Consider the following 20225-nt stretch of genomic DNA (forward strand, 5'->3'; position numbering starts at 1 on the left):
CCCGCCCCCTCTTCCCACAACTCCCCCACCCTTTCCAGAAGAGAGTATATATACTATGATTGTGACTTTAAACTTTGTACCTGAGGATGACGCCGTAGCGTCGAAACTAGTCGTACCTGTAATAAATTGGTGGATTGGAACAAAGTGTTTCTTTTTCATTTATTATAAATTGGTGGATTGGAACAAAGTGTTTCTTTTTCATTTATTAAGGCAAAATATTTTTATGCCTCATGCAGGAAAAAATACTTCACAGTATTTTTCCAGCAAATCAACTTGGGTTTCCCCACATTGCCCATAAGATGCAGGCAGATTTTAGAGTGCATTTTTGAATAAAATCTTGTGAATTTAATGAGGCCATAATGAATGACACAAATTAAGTGAAATTATCACTTTAATGTAATTTTCTTCACCCAATAACAATGAAAGATTTAATGGCTTAAAAATGAATAAAGTCATATACAGTGGAAAGAAGAGGTTATTTTCCTTTCATTTTCCTTTTTTTCTTTGGTGCCTGAACTTCTGATAACTTTCCCTCAGAGACAGAATCGGTCTTGGTCGAACCCTTCACTGTCCTTTCAAAAAGAATTTCATCTCCTCGGCTTGCATCCTCCTCCTGAACCTACAAACAAAGTATGATTCATTATGGAACTGCAAATAAAATTTTGATTTCATTCCTTTTATTAGAAAGAGAGAAACCTGTGAAAGGATGCCATCATTTTAAAAATTATTTTATGCTAAAATATGAGGTGTTAAATAGAATATTCTCCCGAATTCCACACTGGGGTGAAGAAAATATGCATGCTATATTTAAACTAATTGAACACTACAATTCCAGTTGACTATTTAGGCACCAACATACAACAAACATCCTTGAACTATCATTATTTTAGAAGCACACAGCATATTACATACAAGGTATGTCCCAAAAGTAGTTTCAATTATTGTTTCCTGGACAGATAGGTGGACAGACAGTGGTTTCTCCAGCTGCGTTTGAGGGATGATAGTCTTTGGAAAGGCTGGAGGCTACTGGCTCCCAGCCTTTGCAGAGTGCAAATTGTTCCTTCGTCAAACCTCTATAACATGACCTTGAAACGCTCTGTCATAACCCCGTGATTGGAACAGCCCTATGCCATCAAATTTTACTTGAAACTGGGCAATACTGGAAAGTGACTCATGACATGGTCATGGCAACTAATGGTGTCATGGATAGATCGGGTGTTTTTGAGTGGTACAAGTTGTTTCGGGAGGGTAGAGACGTTGAAGTCGCCAAACCTTCGGGCCGCCCTTCAACCTCAAAAAGTGACAAAAATCTTGCAGGAGGGAAGGCTTTGTTGGACAGGGATTGCAGATCAAGTGTTCGCATGGTTTCTGGTGAACTTGGCATGCCTTTAAGTGATGTGTATCCACTTGTGCCTGAAAACGTGGTCATGACAAAGGTGTGTGCAAAGTTGGTGCCGCGAGTCCTCTTGGACAAACAAATGGAAACTCGCCCGGGGATTGACCAAGAGCTTCTCGACCCAACCTCAGCCACCCTACAGCCCCTTGCGTTGCACCACCAGACTTCTTCCTCTTCCCCCGCCCCATCCGTGCCGAAAGAACGTCGTTACGGATCGGTGGAAGTGTTACAAGAGACTGAGACGAGGGAGCTTTAGCAGCATTCCGGGCACTGCCTTCCAGAAGGCATGCAAGGCGTGGAAAACCTGCTGGTGGCAGTGTGTGGATGTACAGGGGCACCTCTTCGAAGACATCCGAGTGAATGTATCAATTCTGGCAATTAATGATTTCTAATCAACTCAGTCCTAAAACTTTTGGGACAGACCTTGTATAAGCCATCCTCCCCACAACAGAAAAATTTAATACTAATGCTGTGCTATTAATACCAATATTTTTAAAATGAAAAATCTTCACAAGCAATAGTTAGCGATCCTATATAGACTCCAGAGAACCATTTGCAATATATCTGAAGTGACAAAAGGGTTAAGGATATGAATTTTAGTGCTTCACAAAACAAAGGTCTTTCAATTGGTAAAATAAATGGAGTTGTTTATAAATAACAAATATGTGTTATTTTCAAATTTCATTCATTATATGGCTTCTTGCCATTTGTTCGAGGAGTGAGTTGCATGAAAACAGTTTGCCTAATCAAACCATGGCACTCAGGCTTTCAACGCGTGCATATGAATAAATCCATACCTCATCATCCTCTATCTTCACTTCATTGAAGTTTTCATTTTTGCCCTTTTTCCTTTTCATTCCTGTTTTTGGCACACAAATGGTGAGACATGTGGTTCGGCATGAAGCATTCACTTCACCAATACATTTTGGTTCAGCATCTAACCTGCCCTGTAGCAAAATTAGAGAAATAGAGAAAAATACCAAGATATTGCTAATTGAAATTCAAGCTTAATGGCCTTTATTAAACTGTATTTTCGAAAATCATTCAGATTAAAACATTAAAAAAAAAACAAACAAACATAGCTATCAACCCGAAGGTTGGCTTGATAGGGGGATGGTTGGGTTCACTATGCATTAAGCCTGACAGCATGTGAAATTCACACATCAGAGTGGGGGGGGAGGGGGGGGGGGCAACTCCTTTCCCTGTGCCGGTTATGGTTTCCCAGGAAGTTTTGGTGTCTGAAAAACCACATAGCTTGGGTGAAGTGGAGGGTACCCAGAGAGACATTCCCGAGAGCCAAACCCGGGCCCTATGGTCACCAGTCCATAGTTCTACCACATCCCCAGAGATTAAAATTATGCATAACAATTTTATGTCCACAGTAAAGGATCAATGTTATACAATCAATCTCTTTCTCCTTTTAATGAGTTTGCCCGGGTTGCCGAGTAGAACTCAAACATGCCTTTCCACCAAATTGCAAAATTTATGGTGAGATAGAATCACTGGACAAATGGTACTATAGCAATTAAAAGTAAACAGAAGTGAAAGTTCACTGAAATTTCATTTGACTACTCGACCAATAGTAAACGTTAGAATGGTTGGGAAGACCCATCAGGAAAAAAGAGCCTGGAACTATAGCAAATAAGGTAAAAGTTAGATGAAGTTAAGAGAGGTTATCAAATAATGAGAATGTACCAAATCAACAAAGTTAACCAAGAAGGAGTCCAAATACAAGCCCTGCTCTTCTTGGCTGCATATTAGATGCTATGCTAACTTTAAGGAAGAGTAATATCACTTCTTAATCCAGGTAAGAATTACTTCAATACAAAACACTAATTAGAAAATAAAAAAGGAATTTTCCACCTGATACAAGTATGTATAAGGTGGAAATAAATTGCATAAGTCATTCTTTTACACCAGTTAAAATTAATCAATAGCATCTGATGAGTCAGCATTTATTCTGAAACCACAAATTCACAAATAATATAAATTTGTCTTTAAATATCTTTATCAGTTAGAAGTGGATTCTAATGACAAAATAAATTAACTTTTTCTTAGAGAGGACTTAATCAATAATAAAACAAAGGGTCTGAAATTTAAGCTTTAAAAAATGCAGCCTCCTGGCATACATTTTTCAATGAGGTACAATAAAGATACAGCAGCTTTTCCAGTTGATTGATGCCAAACTTACTTGCTTCAGTTTCCATAATTTAATGAGTCCAGTGCTTGAAGATGTGACCATAAGCAACTTTTTCTCTGTCTGGAGACCTACACTTGATATACAGCGAACCCTTTCATCCTCCTCGTAGGCCTTCCACTCCACCACTTTCTTCTTAAGATCCACGCTGTGAAACTCAATGACACCAGCTTCTGTACCAACAGCCATCACTTCATCCTGGAAGAGAAATTATGGCATGAAAAGCTATTTTGATCTTTTAGAACATGACACACAAAGCTGCAGCCAAAACATAATGTATTGGAAACAAGAACTTTCACCATCTACATTAGACCCAGAGCCAAAATTTTCCATGCACTCATGGACATACTACCTTGATCAAAAAGTTCCCGGAATAACCACCGTGTGCCGCTCCCATCGTTCCGATTTGAGTTCTGTTTTTTTTTGTTAAATTGGTACATCTGTTGTTGATATTCCCTTTAAATCTTAGTGTCATAACTTGACATTTGCAAAAGTTACGGTCGGTTTTCGGTATGTCCATCAGTGCTTCCTGCGATTTTTCCATTACTTCCTCTCGGCTGCTAAAACGCGTTCCCCGTAATGGTTTTTTAACTCGATTGAACAGAAAGAAGTCACAGGGAGCCAAATCAGGTGAATTCGGTGGCTGTTGGATGGTATTTGTTGCATTTTTCGTCAAAAAATTACGAATAATGATAGCACTGTGCGACGGTGCGTTATCATGGTGCAAAATCCACGAGTTTTCTGCCCACATTTCTGGTCTCTTTCGGCGAATTGCTTCACGCAAACGTCTCATAACGCCCAAATAATACTCTTTGTTTACTGTCTGGCAAAAATTCATGATGCACTACACCGTTGTAATCCATGAAAACCGTCAGCATTGCCTTCTTTTTTGACTGAAAACGACGTGGTTTTTTTGGTCTCGGCTCATTTGGTGAACGCCATTCACTTGCCTGATGTCTGGATTGCGTGTCGTACTCATAAACCCACGTCTCGTCTCCAGTAATGATCCTTTTGATGAATGTGGGATCGGATTCAGCCTCGCAAATCATGTCTTTTGCGACGTCAACACGGTCTCTTTTTTGCATGAAATTGAGGTCTTTTGGCATGCTACACGACGGAAACCCAAATCATTAACCACAATGTCTTGGGCGGATCCATAGGCAATGTTCAAGTCCTCCGCTATTTCTCTGATGGTTAATTTGCGGTTATTGACCAACATTTCTTTTACTTTATCAATTTTTTCACCGACTTTCGATGTCGATGGTCTGCCACTGCGTTCATCATCTTCGATTGACTCACGACCACTTCTGAACCGCTCGTGCCACTGGTAAACGACCGTTTTTTTTAGAGAATCGTTGCCGAAACACTTTTCCAACATTTCCAACGTCCGTGCGCCACTAAATCCGTTTTTACGCAAAATTTAATACAAGTTCGTTGTTGCAAATTTAAATCCATTTCTGAAATTGTAAAAAATCGCCAACACACACAGAGATAGATGTACTCTTGGCTACGTAACTTTTGCAAATGTCAAGTTATGACACTAAGATTTAAAGGGAATATCAACAACAGATGTACCAATTTAACAAACAAACAGAACTCAAATCGGAACGATGGGAGCGCCACACGGTGGTTATTCCGGGAACTTTTTGATCAAGGTAGTAGTATCTTTTCACAAAATAAGTTTTATACGCATAAAAATTCAAATGCATCACATATATAAATATGCATATAAACATCTTAAAACTTGGTGGCACTTTTGTGGATGTCAGTTTTCTATAGAAGAGTTCATTGTCTACATACTACCTTGATCAAAAATTTCCCGGAATTTATTCAGAAAATTAAAAATACAAGTTTATTCATCTAAATCTATATTGTCCCCTTCAAAGTAATCCCCATCGACTGCAACACACTTATGCCAGCGCTTGATCCAATCCTCGAAACATTTTTTATATTCGGTTTTCGGTAAGTCCATCAGTGCTTCCTGCGATTTTTCCATTACTTCCTCTCGGCTGCTAAAACGCGTTCCCCGTAATGGTTTTTTAACTCGATTGAACAGAAAGAAGTCACAGGGAGCCAAATCAGGTGAATTCGGTGGCTGTTGGATGGTATTTGTTGCATTTTTCGTCAAAAAATTACGAATAATGATAGCACTGTGCGACGGTGCGTTATCATGGTGCAAAATCCACGAGTTTTCTGCCCACATTTCTGGTCTCTTTCGGCGAATTGCTTCACGCAAACGTCTCATAACGCCCAAATAATACTCTTTGTTTACTGTCTGGCAAAAATTCATGATGCACTACACCGTTGTAATCCATGAAAACCGTCAGCATTGCCTTCTTTTTTGACTGAAAACGACGTGGTTTTTTTGGTCTCGGCTCATTTGGTGAACGCCATTCACTTGCCTGATGTCTGGATTGCGTGTCGTACTCATAAACCCACGTCTCGTCTCCAGTAATGATCCTTTTGATGAATGTGGGATCGGATTCAGCCTCGCAAATCATGTCTTTTGCGACGTCAACACGGTCTCTTTTTTGCATGAAATTGAGGTCTTTTGGAACCAACTTTGCTGCTACACGACGGAAACCCAAATCATTAACCACAATGTCTTGGGCGGATCCATAGGCAATGTTCAAGTCCTCCGCTATTTCTCTGATGGTTAATTTGCGGTTATTGACCAACATTTCTTTTACTTTATCAATTTTTTCACCGACTTTCGATGTCGATGGTCTGCCACTGCGTTCATCATCTTCGATTGACTCACGACCACTTCTGAACCGCTCGTGCCACTGGTAAACGACCGTTTTTTTTAGAGAATCGTTGCCGAAACACTTTTCCAACATTTCCAACGTCCGTGCGCCACTAAATCCGTTTTTACGCAAAATTTAATACAAGTTCGTTGTTGCAAATTTAAATCCATTTCTGAAATTGTAAAAAATCGCCAACACACACAGAGATAGATGTACTCTTGGCTACGTAACTTTTGCAAATGTCAAGTTATGACACTAAGATTTAAAGGGAATATCAACAACAGATGTACCAATTTAACAAACAAACAGAACTCAAATCGGAACGATGGGAGCGCCACACGGTGGTTATTCCGGGAACTTTTTGATCAAGGTAGTAGTATCTTTTCACAAAATAAGTTTTATACGCATAAAAATTCAAATGCATCACATATATAAATATGCATATAAACATCTTAAAACTTGGTGGCACTTTTGTGGATGTCAGTTTTCTATAGAAGAGTTCATTGTCTACATACTACCTTGATCAAAAATTTCCCGGAATTTATTCAGAAAATTAAAAATACAAGTTTATTCATCTAAATCTATATTGTCCCCTTCAAAGTAATCCCCATCGACTGCAACACACTTATGCCAGCGCTTGATCCAATCCTCGAAACATTTTTTATATTCGGTTTTCGGTAAGTCCATCAGTGCTTCCTGCGATTTTTCCATTACTTCCTCTCGGCTGCTAAAACGCGTTCCCCGTAATGGTTTTTTAACTCGATTGAACAGAAAGAAGTCACAGGGAGCCAAATCAGGTGAATTCGGTGGCTGTTGGATGGTATTTGTTGTATTTTTCGTCAAAAAATTACGAATAATGATAGCACTGTGCGACGGTGCGTTATCATGGTGCAAAATCCACGAGTTTTCTGCCCACATTTCTGGTCTCTTTCGGCGAATTGCTTCACGCAAACGTCTCATAACGCCCAAATAATACTCTTTGTTTACTGTCTGGCAAAAATTCATGATGCACTACACCGTTGTAATCCATGAAAACCGTCAGCATTGCCTTCTTTTTTGACTGAAAACGACGTGGTTTTTTTGGTCTCGGCTCATTTGGTGAACGCCATTCACTTGCCTGATGTCTGGATTGCGTGTCGTACTCATAAACCCACGTCTCGTCTCCAGTAATGATCCTTTTGATGAATGTGGGATCGGATTCAGCCTCGCAAATCATGTCTTTTGCGACGTCAACACGGTCTCTTTTTTGCATGAAATTGAGGTCTTTTGGAACCAACTTTGCTGCTACACGACGGAAACCCAAATCATTAACCACAATGTCTTGGGCGGATCCATAGGCAATGTTCAAGTCCTCCGCTATTTCTCTGATGGTTAATTTGCGGTTATTGACCAACATTTCTTTTACTTTATCAATTTTTTCACCGACTTTCGATGTCGATGGTCTGCCACTGCGTTCATCATCTTCGATTGACTCACGACCACTTCTGAACCGCTCGTGCCACTGGTAAACGACCGTTTTTTTTAGAGAATCGTTGCCGAAACACTTTTCCAACATTTCCAACGTCCGTGCGCCACTAAATCCGTTTTTACGCAAAATTTAATACAAGTTCGTTGTTGCAAATTTAAATCCATTTCTGAAATTGTAAAAAATCGCCAACACACACAGAGATAGATGTACTCTTGGCTACGTAACTTTTGCAAATGTCAAGTTATGACACTAAGATTTAAAGGGAATATCAACAACAGATGTACCAATTTAACAAACAAACAGAACTCAAATCGGAACGATGGGAGCGCCACACGGTGGTTATTCCGGGAACTTTTTGATCAAGGTAGTAGTATCTTTTCACAAAATAAGTTTTATACGCATAAAAATTCAAATGCATCACATATATAAATATGCATATAAACATCTTAAAACTTGGTGGCACTTTTGTGGATGTCAGTTTTCTATAGAAGAGTTCATTGTCTACATACTACCTTGATCAAAAATTTCCCGGAATTTATTCAGAAAATTAAAAATACAAGTTTATTCATCTAAATCTATATTGTCCCCTTCAAAGTAATCCCCATCGACTGCAACACACTTATGCCAGTGCTTGATCCAATCCTCGAAACATTTTTTATATTCGGTTTTCGGTAAGTCCATCAGTGCTTCCTGCGATTTTTCCATTACTTCCTCTCGGCTGCTAAAACGCGTTCCCCGTAATGGTTTTTTAACTCGATTGAACAGAAAGAAGTCACAGGGAGCCAAATCAGGTGAATTCGGTGGCTGTTGGATGGTATTTGTTGCATTTTTCGTCAAAAAATTACGAATAATGATAGCACTGTGCGACGGTGCGTTATCATGGTGCAAAATCCACGAGTTTTCTGCCCACATTTCTGGTCTCTTTCGGCGAATTGCTTCACGCAAACGTCTCATAACGCCCAAATAATACTCTTTGTTTACTGTCTGGCAAAAATTCATGATGCACTACACCGTTGTAATCCATGAAAACCGTCAGCATTGCCTTCTTTTTTGACTGAAAACGACGTGGTTTTTTTGGTCTCGGCTCATTTGGTGAACGCCATTCACTTGCCTGATGTCTGGATTGCGTGTCGTACTCATAAACCCACGTCTCGTCTCCAGTAATGATCCTTTTGATGAATGTGGGATCGGATTCAGCCTCGCAAATCATGTCTTTTGCGACGTCAACACGGTCTCTTTTTTGCATGAAATTGAGGTCTTTTGGAACCAACTTTGCTGCTACACGACGGAAACCCAAATCATTAACCACAATGTCTTGGGCGGATCCATAGGCAATGTTCAAGTCCTCCGCTATTTCTCTGATGGTTAATTTGCGGTTATTGACCAACATTTCTTTTACTTTATCAATTTTTTCACCGACTTTCGATGTCGATGGTCTGCCACTGCGTTCATCATCTTCGATTGACTCACGACCACTTCTGAACCGCTCGTGCCACTGGTAAACGACCGTTTTTTTTAGAGAATCGTTGCCGAAACACTTTTCCAACATTTCCAACGTCCGTGCGCCACTAAATCCGTTTTTTACGCAAAATTTAATACAAGTTCGTTGTTGCAAATTTAAATCCATTTCTGAAATTGTAAAAAATCGCCAACACACACAGAGATAGATGTACTCTTGGCTACGTAACTTTTGCAAATGTCAAGTTATGACACTAAGATTTAAAGGGAATATCAACAACAGATGTACCAATTTAACAAAAAAAACAGAACTCAAATCGGAACGATGGGAGCGCCACACGGTGGTTATTCCGGGAACTTTTTGTTCAAGGTAGTATATGCTTGGCATAGGGAGAAAGGCATTTGCTCCCTTCAGGATACCTGCGATTGCTTTCCTTCATTGCCAACTTTAAAGTTATTTCTCCTTGATTTAAGTGGTGTGTGCCTCAAAATTGATACACATACATCACTAAAAATAGTTCATTTACAGCAGCATAAAATATATCAGAAGATATGTGTGTGTGAGTACGTATGTGTACATATGTAAGTGGGTATTTATATATACATATACACACACACATACCCCTCCCATGGACAACAACCTTGACGTGGTGAAGAGCTTGTTTGTTCCGATGACCCCTAGAGCTGTGCCGGCGGGAGCAATAATAATTGCTCCTGATAGGGTCACCCATGCCAGATAGGAAGAAGAGGTCGATAGGATATACGATCACTTAGAGGACATAATCGTTCCTGCAGGGAAATATTAGATGGGGGATTGGAATGTGACGGTAGGCGAAGGAAGAGATGGTGATGAGGTGGGGGACTACGGTTTAGGCACGAGGAATGACCACGGGGAGAAAGCAATAGAGTTCTGTAGGAGACAGGGGTTACTCATAACCAACACTTGGTTTAGACATCACAAAAGGCATAGGTATAGATAGATAGCTAGATAGATAGATAGTGGTCTTTATTTGGGCGAAATTGAGACCAAATGGTCCCTTCTTCCATTTAACCCATCGTCGTATACATATTATATTAGCCATCAAACTTATAGTTACATTAATATGTACACATAAATACATATAGACAGACATCAATTCATTAACACAGATTTGCACATCGAAAAGAAAAAAGTATATACATATATATAGACACACACATACACATACATACACATACACACACATACATACCTATATTCATACACATACCTACACATATACATACATATCCACACACACATACATATACACACATAAACATACATACATGCATTCATACACTTACATAAATACATACATAAGTACGCACATATACACCCATACATACATACATATACATATATAAATTAAGAATACACCAACATATACTCAAATTAAATGACAGTGAAGATAGAGTACAATAAAATGAGGAAAGTCTAAGCAAAGAATGAGGTTTGTGGGGAAAAGCTAGGGATAGCGTGGCATTGCTCAACTAGTAAAAACCCACGCAGGCAAAACACCCACGAAGAGAAGGGGGGTGTGAAAAACCTGCGAAAACCCTATTAATTAGAGGAAAGATACATGTACATTGTAACAATCATTTTTACAGAGTATACATATTATTAAGTTACTGAAATTGAATTGGAGAAATTAAATACATTGACAACACATGCAGAGTAATGAGAAGTGGAATATTTCTAAAAATCATGATGCAAACTCCTACCGCTTGACAGATGACAAAACAAAAAAGCAGGATAAAAAAAGTAGACACAGTGATCTGTATAGCAGCTGAGTGGAATGGCGGAGGGTATACTGGTTAAGTTAAGTACCCGAGGAAAATGAACTTGTCAAGTGCTCTTCTAAATGTTGTTGTTGATGAAGAGTTTTTTATGTCATCTGGGAGAGAGTTCCACAGACGGCATGCTGTAACATGAAAAGATTTGTGATAGATTTCCGTGCGATGGTGTGGGACAAGAAGTTTATTATTACCCCTAGTATTTCTGTTGTGGATAGAGCTGATGAAGAGGAAATTTTTGTATAGATATTTAGGTGAGTGGTTTGAAAGTATTCCGTAGAGAAGTGAAAGAATATGTAAATGCCTGCGGCCTTCTAGCTTTAACCAGGATATTCTATTAAATGAGTCGGAAATATGATCGTACTTCCTAAGATCACATATGAACCGCACACAGGAATTATGGGTCTTCTGGAGTTTGGTTTTCAGTTCGCCTGAAAGGTCTTGGTATACTACTACATCACAGTAATCAAAGTGGGGTATGAGAAGAGAGGACACAAGAAGCATCTTTAAGGAAGGGGGAGCAATGTGCTTTAACCTTTTCAGTGAATGCAGGGATGAGTTAATTTTTCTACAGACAGCAATTGCATGATCAGTCCAAGATAATGTTTCATTTATGGTTAAGCCTAAATTATTTACTGTTCTTAGGTATGGTATGATAGATCCTTGCAATTTTACTGGTGGTAGTTTATCAATACTTATTTGAGAATGTAGTTTATGGTATCCAATTATAATGGACTGACTTTTGATTGGGTTTATTTTCAATACATTTTTTATTCCCCATAGTGACAAAGCAGCTAGATCTGCATTAATTTCGTTTATAATTGTAGGTAGGTCTTGAAGGCGGGAATGGTGATATATTTGTAAATCATCAGCATAAAGGTGATGGTTGCAATTTAAAATGCATTTACTAATATCGTTTATATACAGGGAAAAAAGCAAAGGCCCAAGAATGGATCCTTGTGGAACACCCCTGTGTATTTGAAGCCAGTTAGAGGATGAATTAGGTGTAATGACTCTTTGGAATCGGTTACTTAGGTATGAGTGAATCCACAGTAAAGACAAGGAAGAAAAATTCAGGTTTTGAAGTTTTGCTAAGAGAATATCTTTGTGAATAGAGTCGAAGGCTTTGGTAAAGGCTAGGAGAGTCATTATTGTCACCTCTTTGCGATCCATGGATAGTCGGATGTCATCTGTTATTTTAAGGAGAGCGGTAGCTGTGCTGTGAGAGGACCGAAAGCCAGATTGTAGAGGATCAAGTAAGTTATTTTCATTCAGAAACTTTGAAATTTGTTCGTCAATGAGTCTCTCGAATCCTTTTGATAAAGGACGCAAAATGCTGATTGGTCTGTATTCAGCAATGTTAGTGGGTGTGGATTTTTTGGGGATGGGACGGACGAGGGCATGTTTCCAGAGTAAGGGATATGTTCCAGTTAGAATAGACCAATTAAAGATATGAGTTAAAACAGGAAGTACAATGGGAAGTAACTTTTGTATGAGAATAGCTGAAATTCCGTCAGCTCCATCTAAGGAGGACTTGATTTTTTTGAGGGCCTGGAGGACTTCCATTTGTGTGACGGGAGAAATTTTGAATGAGCTTCCAGCAGAAACTGGAGTTGGTTCAGAATTATGCAAACTGTATAAGTATTCATTTTTTGCATTAAAGTCGATTTCTGTCGGTGGGCTTGTGAATAAACGGTTTAGGTCGTCTGGAGAAATGTCAGCAGGTAGGGAGTGTTGATTTTTAGTTTTTCTGACACCAAGGTACTTCAAGCTTTTCCAAATATGTGACGGGGGCTCTTTAGATATTTGGAAGGCATATCTGATTTTGGAATTTCTAATGACTTGTTTAGTTTTGTTACGCAGTTTTTTGTAGATGTTGAATACATTTTCGTTTTTATGTTTTTTAAACAGGCTATAGACTGCATCACGCCTACGCATCAAGTATTTTATTTCATCTGCTATCCAAGGGGAGCGTGGTTTGGACAGTCAGATTTTTCTAAACGGTGCATGTTTGTCTCCTAGATCATTTAAGAACGTATTAAATAGTTCTACTTTTTTATCTGTCGTCGATGAATTCTATAGACTGCCATGGAATGGTAGCCGCATCGGATACTAGGTATTTGTCATCAATAGACTTGAAATCGCGAGTAAGTATGAATTTCTGCTTAAATTTAGGACATCTAACTGAGTATGTTAAAAATAATACATCATGCATGGATATTCCTGGGGCAGAAAGTTGCCCATATGTTGTGATTTTGTCAGGGTGGGCTGTAATTATTGCATCAAGCCAAGTGGCTGATGAAGATGTATGATGGGTAGGTTCTAGGGGAAGTATGCTAAGACCGAGGTATGACATGGAGTTAGTAATTGTTTTAGAGTCATGAGTTGAGGAAAGAAAGTTGGCATTGAAGTCACCAGTAATAATAACATGGTCATAGTTTAGAATGAGGGAAGATAAAGATAGAGTAGTAGTAGTAGATAGTAGAAGATAAAGATAGGTATACATGGAAAATGACAGGTGACTCAGAAAGGGTATCAGTTAGATTATATTCTGGTTAGGCACAGACCCAGGAACAGTGAGATAAATTCGCACAGCTTCCCGGGAGCGGATGAGGACTGTGACCACAATTTGGTTGCTAGGAAGTGTAGCATCCGTTTCAAAAAGATAAGGCAGGGGCAGCAGTTGATTAAGTTTTTTTAAAAAATACAATTTATCAATGGGCTGCTCATTGTATCCATTGTTTCTAGTTATTGTTTTTATTGTAGCTATTCTTTTTCAAAATTGGTTTTTGACATGGGCATGTTCACCAACCTGTGAATCTTGGAGTGAAAAGCGGATAACTTTTGGGAAAAACAATGCCTTGAATGAAAGTGAATACCTAGGTCGGTATAAGAATTTTTTCGAAAAATGGAAAAATTTAGGTGGTTGTTAATTTTAGAAATGTTGAAATCAAGGAAGTTGAGGGAATTTTTACCTTCTATTTCACAAGGGAATACCAAATTGTGATTCAATAAATTTAGATATGATAGAAACATTTCAAGTTGCCTTTTGGAACCTACCCACATGCAAAACACATCGTCTACATATCGATGCCAACACGATACAATTATGGTCAGCCCATTCCCAGGGGAGAAGAAACCTTTTTCAAAATGGTCCATGTAAATATCTGCCAATAGCGGGGACAAAGGGGAGCCCATGGCTAAGCCATTGGGTTGATCAGAATATTTACCGATAAAACTGAAGGAATTTTGTGAAATACCTATCTTCAAGAGATAGTCAGCAATACAGAGATTCATACCTAGTAAATATATAAGAGAAAATAAGAAACCCCGTCGGTAGAACTCTGAAGTACGGAAATCCCTAAGACGGCAAAGGGTGTGCCATGCCAGAAAGTAAAATGCGGTTAAAGATTTCTCCCCTGATAAAATCAATCAAACCATACAGAATTACAAAGCATCTAGGTCCACTGCCAAGAAGACCTTCTGGAAGGCACTAGCGGAATTCAAAAGGAAAATATTAGGTGAACATTTTAACGATAGCCCAAAGATGTTTTGGTCCTACGTCAGGGAAGTGCAGGGAAAAAAGTCCACCGTAAACTCATTGAACAACGAAAAGGAGGATAAAGTAACACGTAGTTTAGATAAAGCCAATATATTAAACTCATTCTTCCACAGTGTTTTCAACAAATGCTCCCAGAATATACCAGAGAACCTTCCAAAAATATTTCTGCAGCCAATTCAAGCAATCGACTTTTCCACCCGCGGAATAGAGTCACTCCTTAGAAAAACATCGACCCCAACAAATCTCCGGGACCTGATGAGATACCTGCTCACGTGTATAAAGAATTGTTGTCTGAAATTGCCCCTTATCTTGAAATAATATTTTAGGAATCATTAGCAGAAGAAAGCGTGCCAAGCGGCTGGAAGATAGCTTCTGTAACGCCCATATTTAAAAACCGAGACCGGGAGGACCCCAGTAACTATAGGCCAATATTGCTCACCTTCATCTCCTGTAAGATTCTTGAGCACATCATTGTTAGTTCCATAATGAAGTACCTCGGTAGCCAAGATTTATCGATTAATAACCAACACGGGTTCCGTAAAGGTAGATCCTGCGAAACTCAACTCGCACTCTTTTCTTCATTATATGATGCATTCCGGTGAAAGTAATATTCCAGTTGATGCGATATTCCTAGATTTCAAAAAACCTTTCGATAAAGTCCCACATTGCAAGTTACTTGCGAAGTTGGAAACTTATGGAATACACGGGAGTGTTATATGCTGGATAAGACAATTTTTAAAACATCGCGTTCAAACAATCGTCCTGGACTGTTGTGTATCATCCGATACTGTCAAGGTCACATCGGGTGTACCACAGGGAAGTGTCATAGGCACCCTCTTGTTTCTTATTTACATAAATGACCTCAGCGCCGTGGTTAATAGCAGGCTCCGTCTTTTTGCTGACGATGCGGTGATTTATGGGGACATTCGAAGTCGCGAAGACAGAGTCGCGTTAGATAACGACCTAAATGCAATTCAGACTTGGTGCGATACATGGCAATTGGAATTTGATTTGAAAAAATGCGTAGTAATACATTTTTGGGAAAGGAGTAATTCCCTCCCATTTAGTTACAAAGTGAAACAAACAGAAATCGCGAGGGTAGATTCCTTTAAATACTTGGGTGTAACAATTACTCACGATCTGTCCTGGGGAAAGCACATACAAGTAATGTGCAGTCGTGCTAATAAAGAATTAGGATTTGTAAAAAGAGTGCTGGGTAACTGTGACGAAAAAGTTAAGGAACGAAGGTTTTCTTGCCCTAGTCAGGCCCCACCTAGAGTATGCTGCCAGTTTATGGGATCCTCAAGAGATAAATTTGATTTCGGAATTGGATCGAGTTCAGCGGAGGATGGCTAGATTTGTCAAAAATTGTTATGACCAACGCAGTAGCGTAACTACTTTGCTAGAAAATTTGGGCTCGGATTCCCTTAAACAGCGGCGGTTAAAATATAGATTAAACTTATTAAAAACATTTAAAGATGGGTCCTTTTCCGATGACATCAAGAACATAATATGAACCCCAACGTATTACGGGCGGAGGAATCACGAATATAAGATTAGAGAGATTGACTTCAAGACTGACAGGTTTAAATGATCATTTTTCCGAGAACAATAAGAGACCAGAATGCTTGTAATCGAAATCCCCCAGGAGCCGGCTCGACACAATAAGTATTAACCTACAAGGTAGCGACTGTGCATGGTTATACTAGTATATTTATATATATTTTTTTGCAGGTTCCCCCCACCTTTCCTCTTCCATTTGAAAAACCCTAACCCCCTCATCCCTTACCATTTCCTCTTGGTGCTACATCCCCTGCCACACACCTTATTGATGTACATTACTTAGGGGATGATTAGTTTGGGTTTAGGAAGGGGAGAGGTACGCATGATGCCATTGCAGCAATGAGATCATTAATCGAGAGGAATATAGAATACAATCAAGGACATATTTGCCTGTTTCATAGATTTCAAAAAAACATTTGATAGAGTGAATTGGAAAAGACTAATGAGTATATTGCAGAAAATAGGAAGAGATTGGAGGGAAAGGAGTCTAATCCGCAACCTGTACATGTCTCAGACTGCTCAGGTGCGGGTGGGGAACGGGGAGTCCAGATGGGCAGTGTCAGGAAGAGGTGTAAGGTAGGGTTGCCCATTATCACCGTTGCTGTTCAACCTGTATGCAGAGGAAATGATCAAGGAGGCATGGGAATAACTGGAGGTAGGAATGAAAGTGGGCGGGGAATTCGTACAATCAGTTAGGTTTGCTGATGATCAAGCTTTAGTTTGTCAGTCAGCCAAGGGGTTGCAAGCATTGCTTAGTGAATTGGATATTCAGTGCGACAGGTATGGGATGAGAATCCATATTAATAAAACAAAGGTCCTGAGATTTTCCAGGGAGACAAAGGCTAAGTTATACATTAAAATACAAGGGCAAAAACTAGAGCAGGTGGAACAATTTATGTATCCCGGAAGTGTTTTGGACCAACATGGTCAAAGTAGTATGGACGTTAGGAGAAGATTTACACAGGGAAAGCGGCTTTCACCAGGAGCGTTGATGACAGGGACGTTGAGTAGGGATGTTAAGAAAACACTCATTGAAACTTTGATAAGGAGCGCAGTTATGCATGGCGTGGAAATGCGATCAATGAAACAGAATGATAGAAGTGGATTAGAGGCTTTTGAAATGCGGGGTGGAGAAGAATGGAGGTGAAATGGACCAAAAAGAAAACAATTGAGAAAGTACTAGGTATGGTGGGTGAAGAGAGGGCTTCGTTGGGCAAAATCCTAAGGAGAGAGAAAAAATGGATTAAGGGTGTATTGATTGGCTGTGGGATGTTGAAGACTGTCATCGAGGGGAAACTGTTAGGCAAACAGGGAAAGGGCAGGAACAGGACAGGGATTTCAGTGCAACTATTTCAGAGTGTAAAAAATATTCACATTGACCGGGATCACGGCCAAGGCGAATGATTTTTCACTCTGAAATCATTGCATTGAAATGCACATTAGCGGATGACTCCGTTAAAAGTTACTGTTGAGGCATCTCACGCAGTTTCTTTGGAAGGATAGGGATGTTGGTTGGGATGATGGAAGTACTCAGGAGATGAAGAGGGACTTGATGTAGAGCGGATTGCTGGATTATTTTGTTAGGAGTTGCAAAATATTTATTCAGTAGAGGTGTCCATCCAAAACCTACGTAGATTACTTAATAATAATAATATACAGACACATTTAGCGGAGAGAACTTCATGTGGAGTAGGCTTTCCATTTGATGGGATAGAAAATTGTGGACCCCTTGGGCCTTTTGTTAAAAGAAGGCAAATGCCAACCAACACCAGGTTTCTCTCATCCTCCCCCATTCCCTGAATATCCTACCAAATTACCCTCTTATCCTTGACTGAACAGATTACCTCAGCTGTTGGTTATCTCCCCTGCAACTGTAACTACTCAGATCATGACTCATAGGATTCTTCATTTTTTCAATCATTTAAAGATGTGTGTCATTGTTATGTGCCAGTAATGTTTCATGAGTTTTCTGTCATATATCCTTTAAAAATCTTAATTACTGATTGAAATATAATAATTATAAATTTGGGAGGAAGAATGATTAAAAATAGAACAAAAAAATAAGGAAAAGCAAATATGCAATTGGGTGGTATCAGCAATTTTTGAAATTTGCAAATGAAAATACAGAATATGTACTAACTTTAAGTGCCACCATTTGAGTTAATCTCATGGCATGATTTAAGCACATATATACTCACCCTATGCCAATGATACGAGTACCAAGTGGAATAATTAAAAAGAAACTTTAAGGTATGATGTCACCACTTGCAAACATTATTATGAGAAGAGAATTTCAGCAGAGGTATAGCAACCCATCATGGTACAGATGACATATTGGAGGCCTTTTTAAAATGCCAGGGATGCTCCCTTACCAACCTGACGATAGGGCCCGAATATTCCCAGTCTGTTTCGAGGAGATTTGCTTTCTGGACCTACGATAACTAATGATGCTTGCAGCCCTGTTTCATCATTTATTATAGTAGCATTAGTGTTTAGGGGAGGCGACCGACAGCTAAGGTCATTTGCGCCATTAGGGATGAATGGGAAAGGAAGGGTGGAGAGAGGCCTGGCGTCGAAATGCGCCAAGGGGTGGTCGATATAAAAATAACCACGTTTAAGATATACTTACCGAAATGAAACTAGTGCAAACTACACGGTGATCTCCCAGATCCACTGTATATACGATTCCGGCAATGTTGAGGTCGTACACGTCAATTTTCGTACGGTAGATGACAGCATAATGAACTCCGTCTGGACACCATTTTACGTCCTCTGCTCCAGTATCTACACCATATTTATTGCCTTTAACCGAAGCAAGATTTGTCACGTATGCCGACCTTCCTTTCACAAGATTCCATGTTCTAAGAGTTCGATCCCTCCCAACGCTCAAAGCCAACTTCCCTGAGGGATGAATTGACATTGATGTGATTGCCCCACGATGGCCCTTCAGTATTTTTTCACACTGCCAACTTCCAACGCGCCAAACACACAATGTACCATCTTCGCTTGCGCTAAACATATGCGTCTGGCCATGAAACGCCAAGCATGTAATAGTTCCTGAAAATATGAAGAAATCATTTTCAAAGATTCCAAGTGGCTGAATGTTATTCAGAGCACACCGATTGTGAGTATTACCGTTTTGTTGCACCAAAGACCCATGCTCCTTTCTGGAGACCATATCGTAGAGGTGGATGGTTTCATCTGCACCTCCAGAAGCAAGGAATTGACCCGATGACGCACAACATCTCACACTGGCTTGATGTGAGTGATTCGCAAAACTGTTGGCTAAGCTGTAATTCTGGAATGAAAGATGTTATAAATAAACCATAACCACAACGTTTATTTTCAAAATTTTCTTCAGGGTTACCTTGTCTTCCAATTTACTGATTTTGTAACCAAGAAGAAATTCTTCATAGGTTCCTAATATAATTTCAATATCAGAAACGTAGTTAACTTTAGTACCCATTCTCAATTATATTGCACACACACATATAAGCTCTGAATCCTACACGCACCCCACGTTTTTGTAAACAACCGGTGCTGCTACCTAAAGAGTAAAATGATGAACAACAAAAGAAGCGAGTTATTTCATTCCGTTCCTCTGTTCATTCCGTACCCGTTCCTCGAATTAGCGGAGCCGCTTCTCATTCCGAAGGTGCCATGGCGGCGGTAACATTTATAGCAACGGGATCCATTCTTTTTGGGTGTGCCCGGAGGATGCCAAACTCCACGAATGACACATTAAGTTTTATGCTATTGGGTTATTTTATCTTTGGAGGGAAAAGATTGTTCTTTTTAAACAATAATTTGAGCATACAAGTTGCGGATATTGGGTTCATGCATCAACTGAAAAATTAACTCATCGATATGGTTGCCATTATATTGATAGCATTTTATATGAAGTCCATTAAATATATATATGGTATATATATATATTTTTTAAGGTAATCTACCAGTTAAGGTAGGTTTTTAGATGGGCACAACTACCAAACAAACATTTTATTACTCCCAACAAAACA

General features: G+C 39.4%; 1 protein-coding gene across 1 annotated transcript; it reads right to left on the minus strand.

Annotated features, from left to right (window-relative positions):
• Positions 1 to 373: 373 nt before the first annotated feature.
• On the minus strand, positions 374 to 19727 carry LOC139689903 (p21-activated protein kinase-interacting protein 1-like). The gene is made up of 6 exons (XM_071587022.1): positions 19574 to 19727; positions 19342 to 19504; positions 18836 to 19263; positions 3588 to 3791; positions 2194 to 2343; positions 374 to 619 (listed from the first exon to the last, which is right to left on the minus strand). Exons 1-6 carry the CDS (start codon positions 19670 to 19672, stop codon positions 476 to 478), a joined length of 1188 nt encoding a protein of 395 aa, XP_071443123.1. The 5' UTR covers positions 19673 to 19727; the 3' UTR covers positions 374 to 475.
• Between the last annotated feature and the right edge of the window lie 498 nt (positions 19728 to 20225).

Source organism: Hetaerina americana, unplaced genomic scaffold, assembly GCF_022747635.1.
Source record: "Hetaerina americana unplaced genomic scaffold, ioHetAmer1.1.p SCAF_29, whole genome shotgun sequence".
In the NCBI taxonomy this organism is placed as follows: Eukaryota; Metazoa; Arthropoda; class Insecta; order Odonata; family Calopterygidae; genus Hetaerina; species Hetaerina americana.

Excerpts from the sequence above, each read along its gene's own strand:
- LOC139689903 (XM_071587022.1), bottom strand. The coding sequence starts at position 19,672 with ATGGGTACTAAAGTTAACTACGTTTCTGATATTGAAATTATATTAGGA. Across the intron at positions 19,264-19,341 it reads GTCTTTGGTGCAACAAAACG|GAACTATTACATGCTTGGCG; the intron begins GTAATACTCACA and ends TCATATTTTCAG. Across the intron at positions 620-2,193 it reads TGAAGATAGAGGATGATGAG|GTTCAGGAGGAGGATGCAAG; the intron begins GTATGGATTTAT and ends CTTTGTTTGTAG.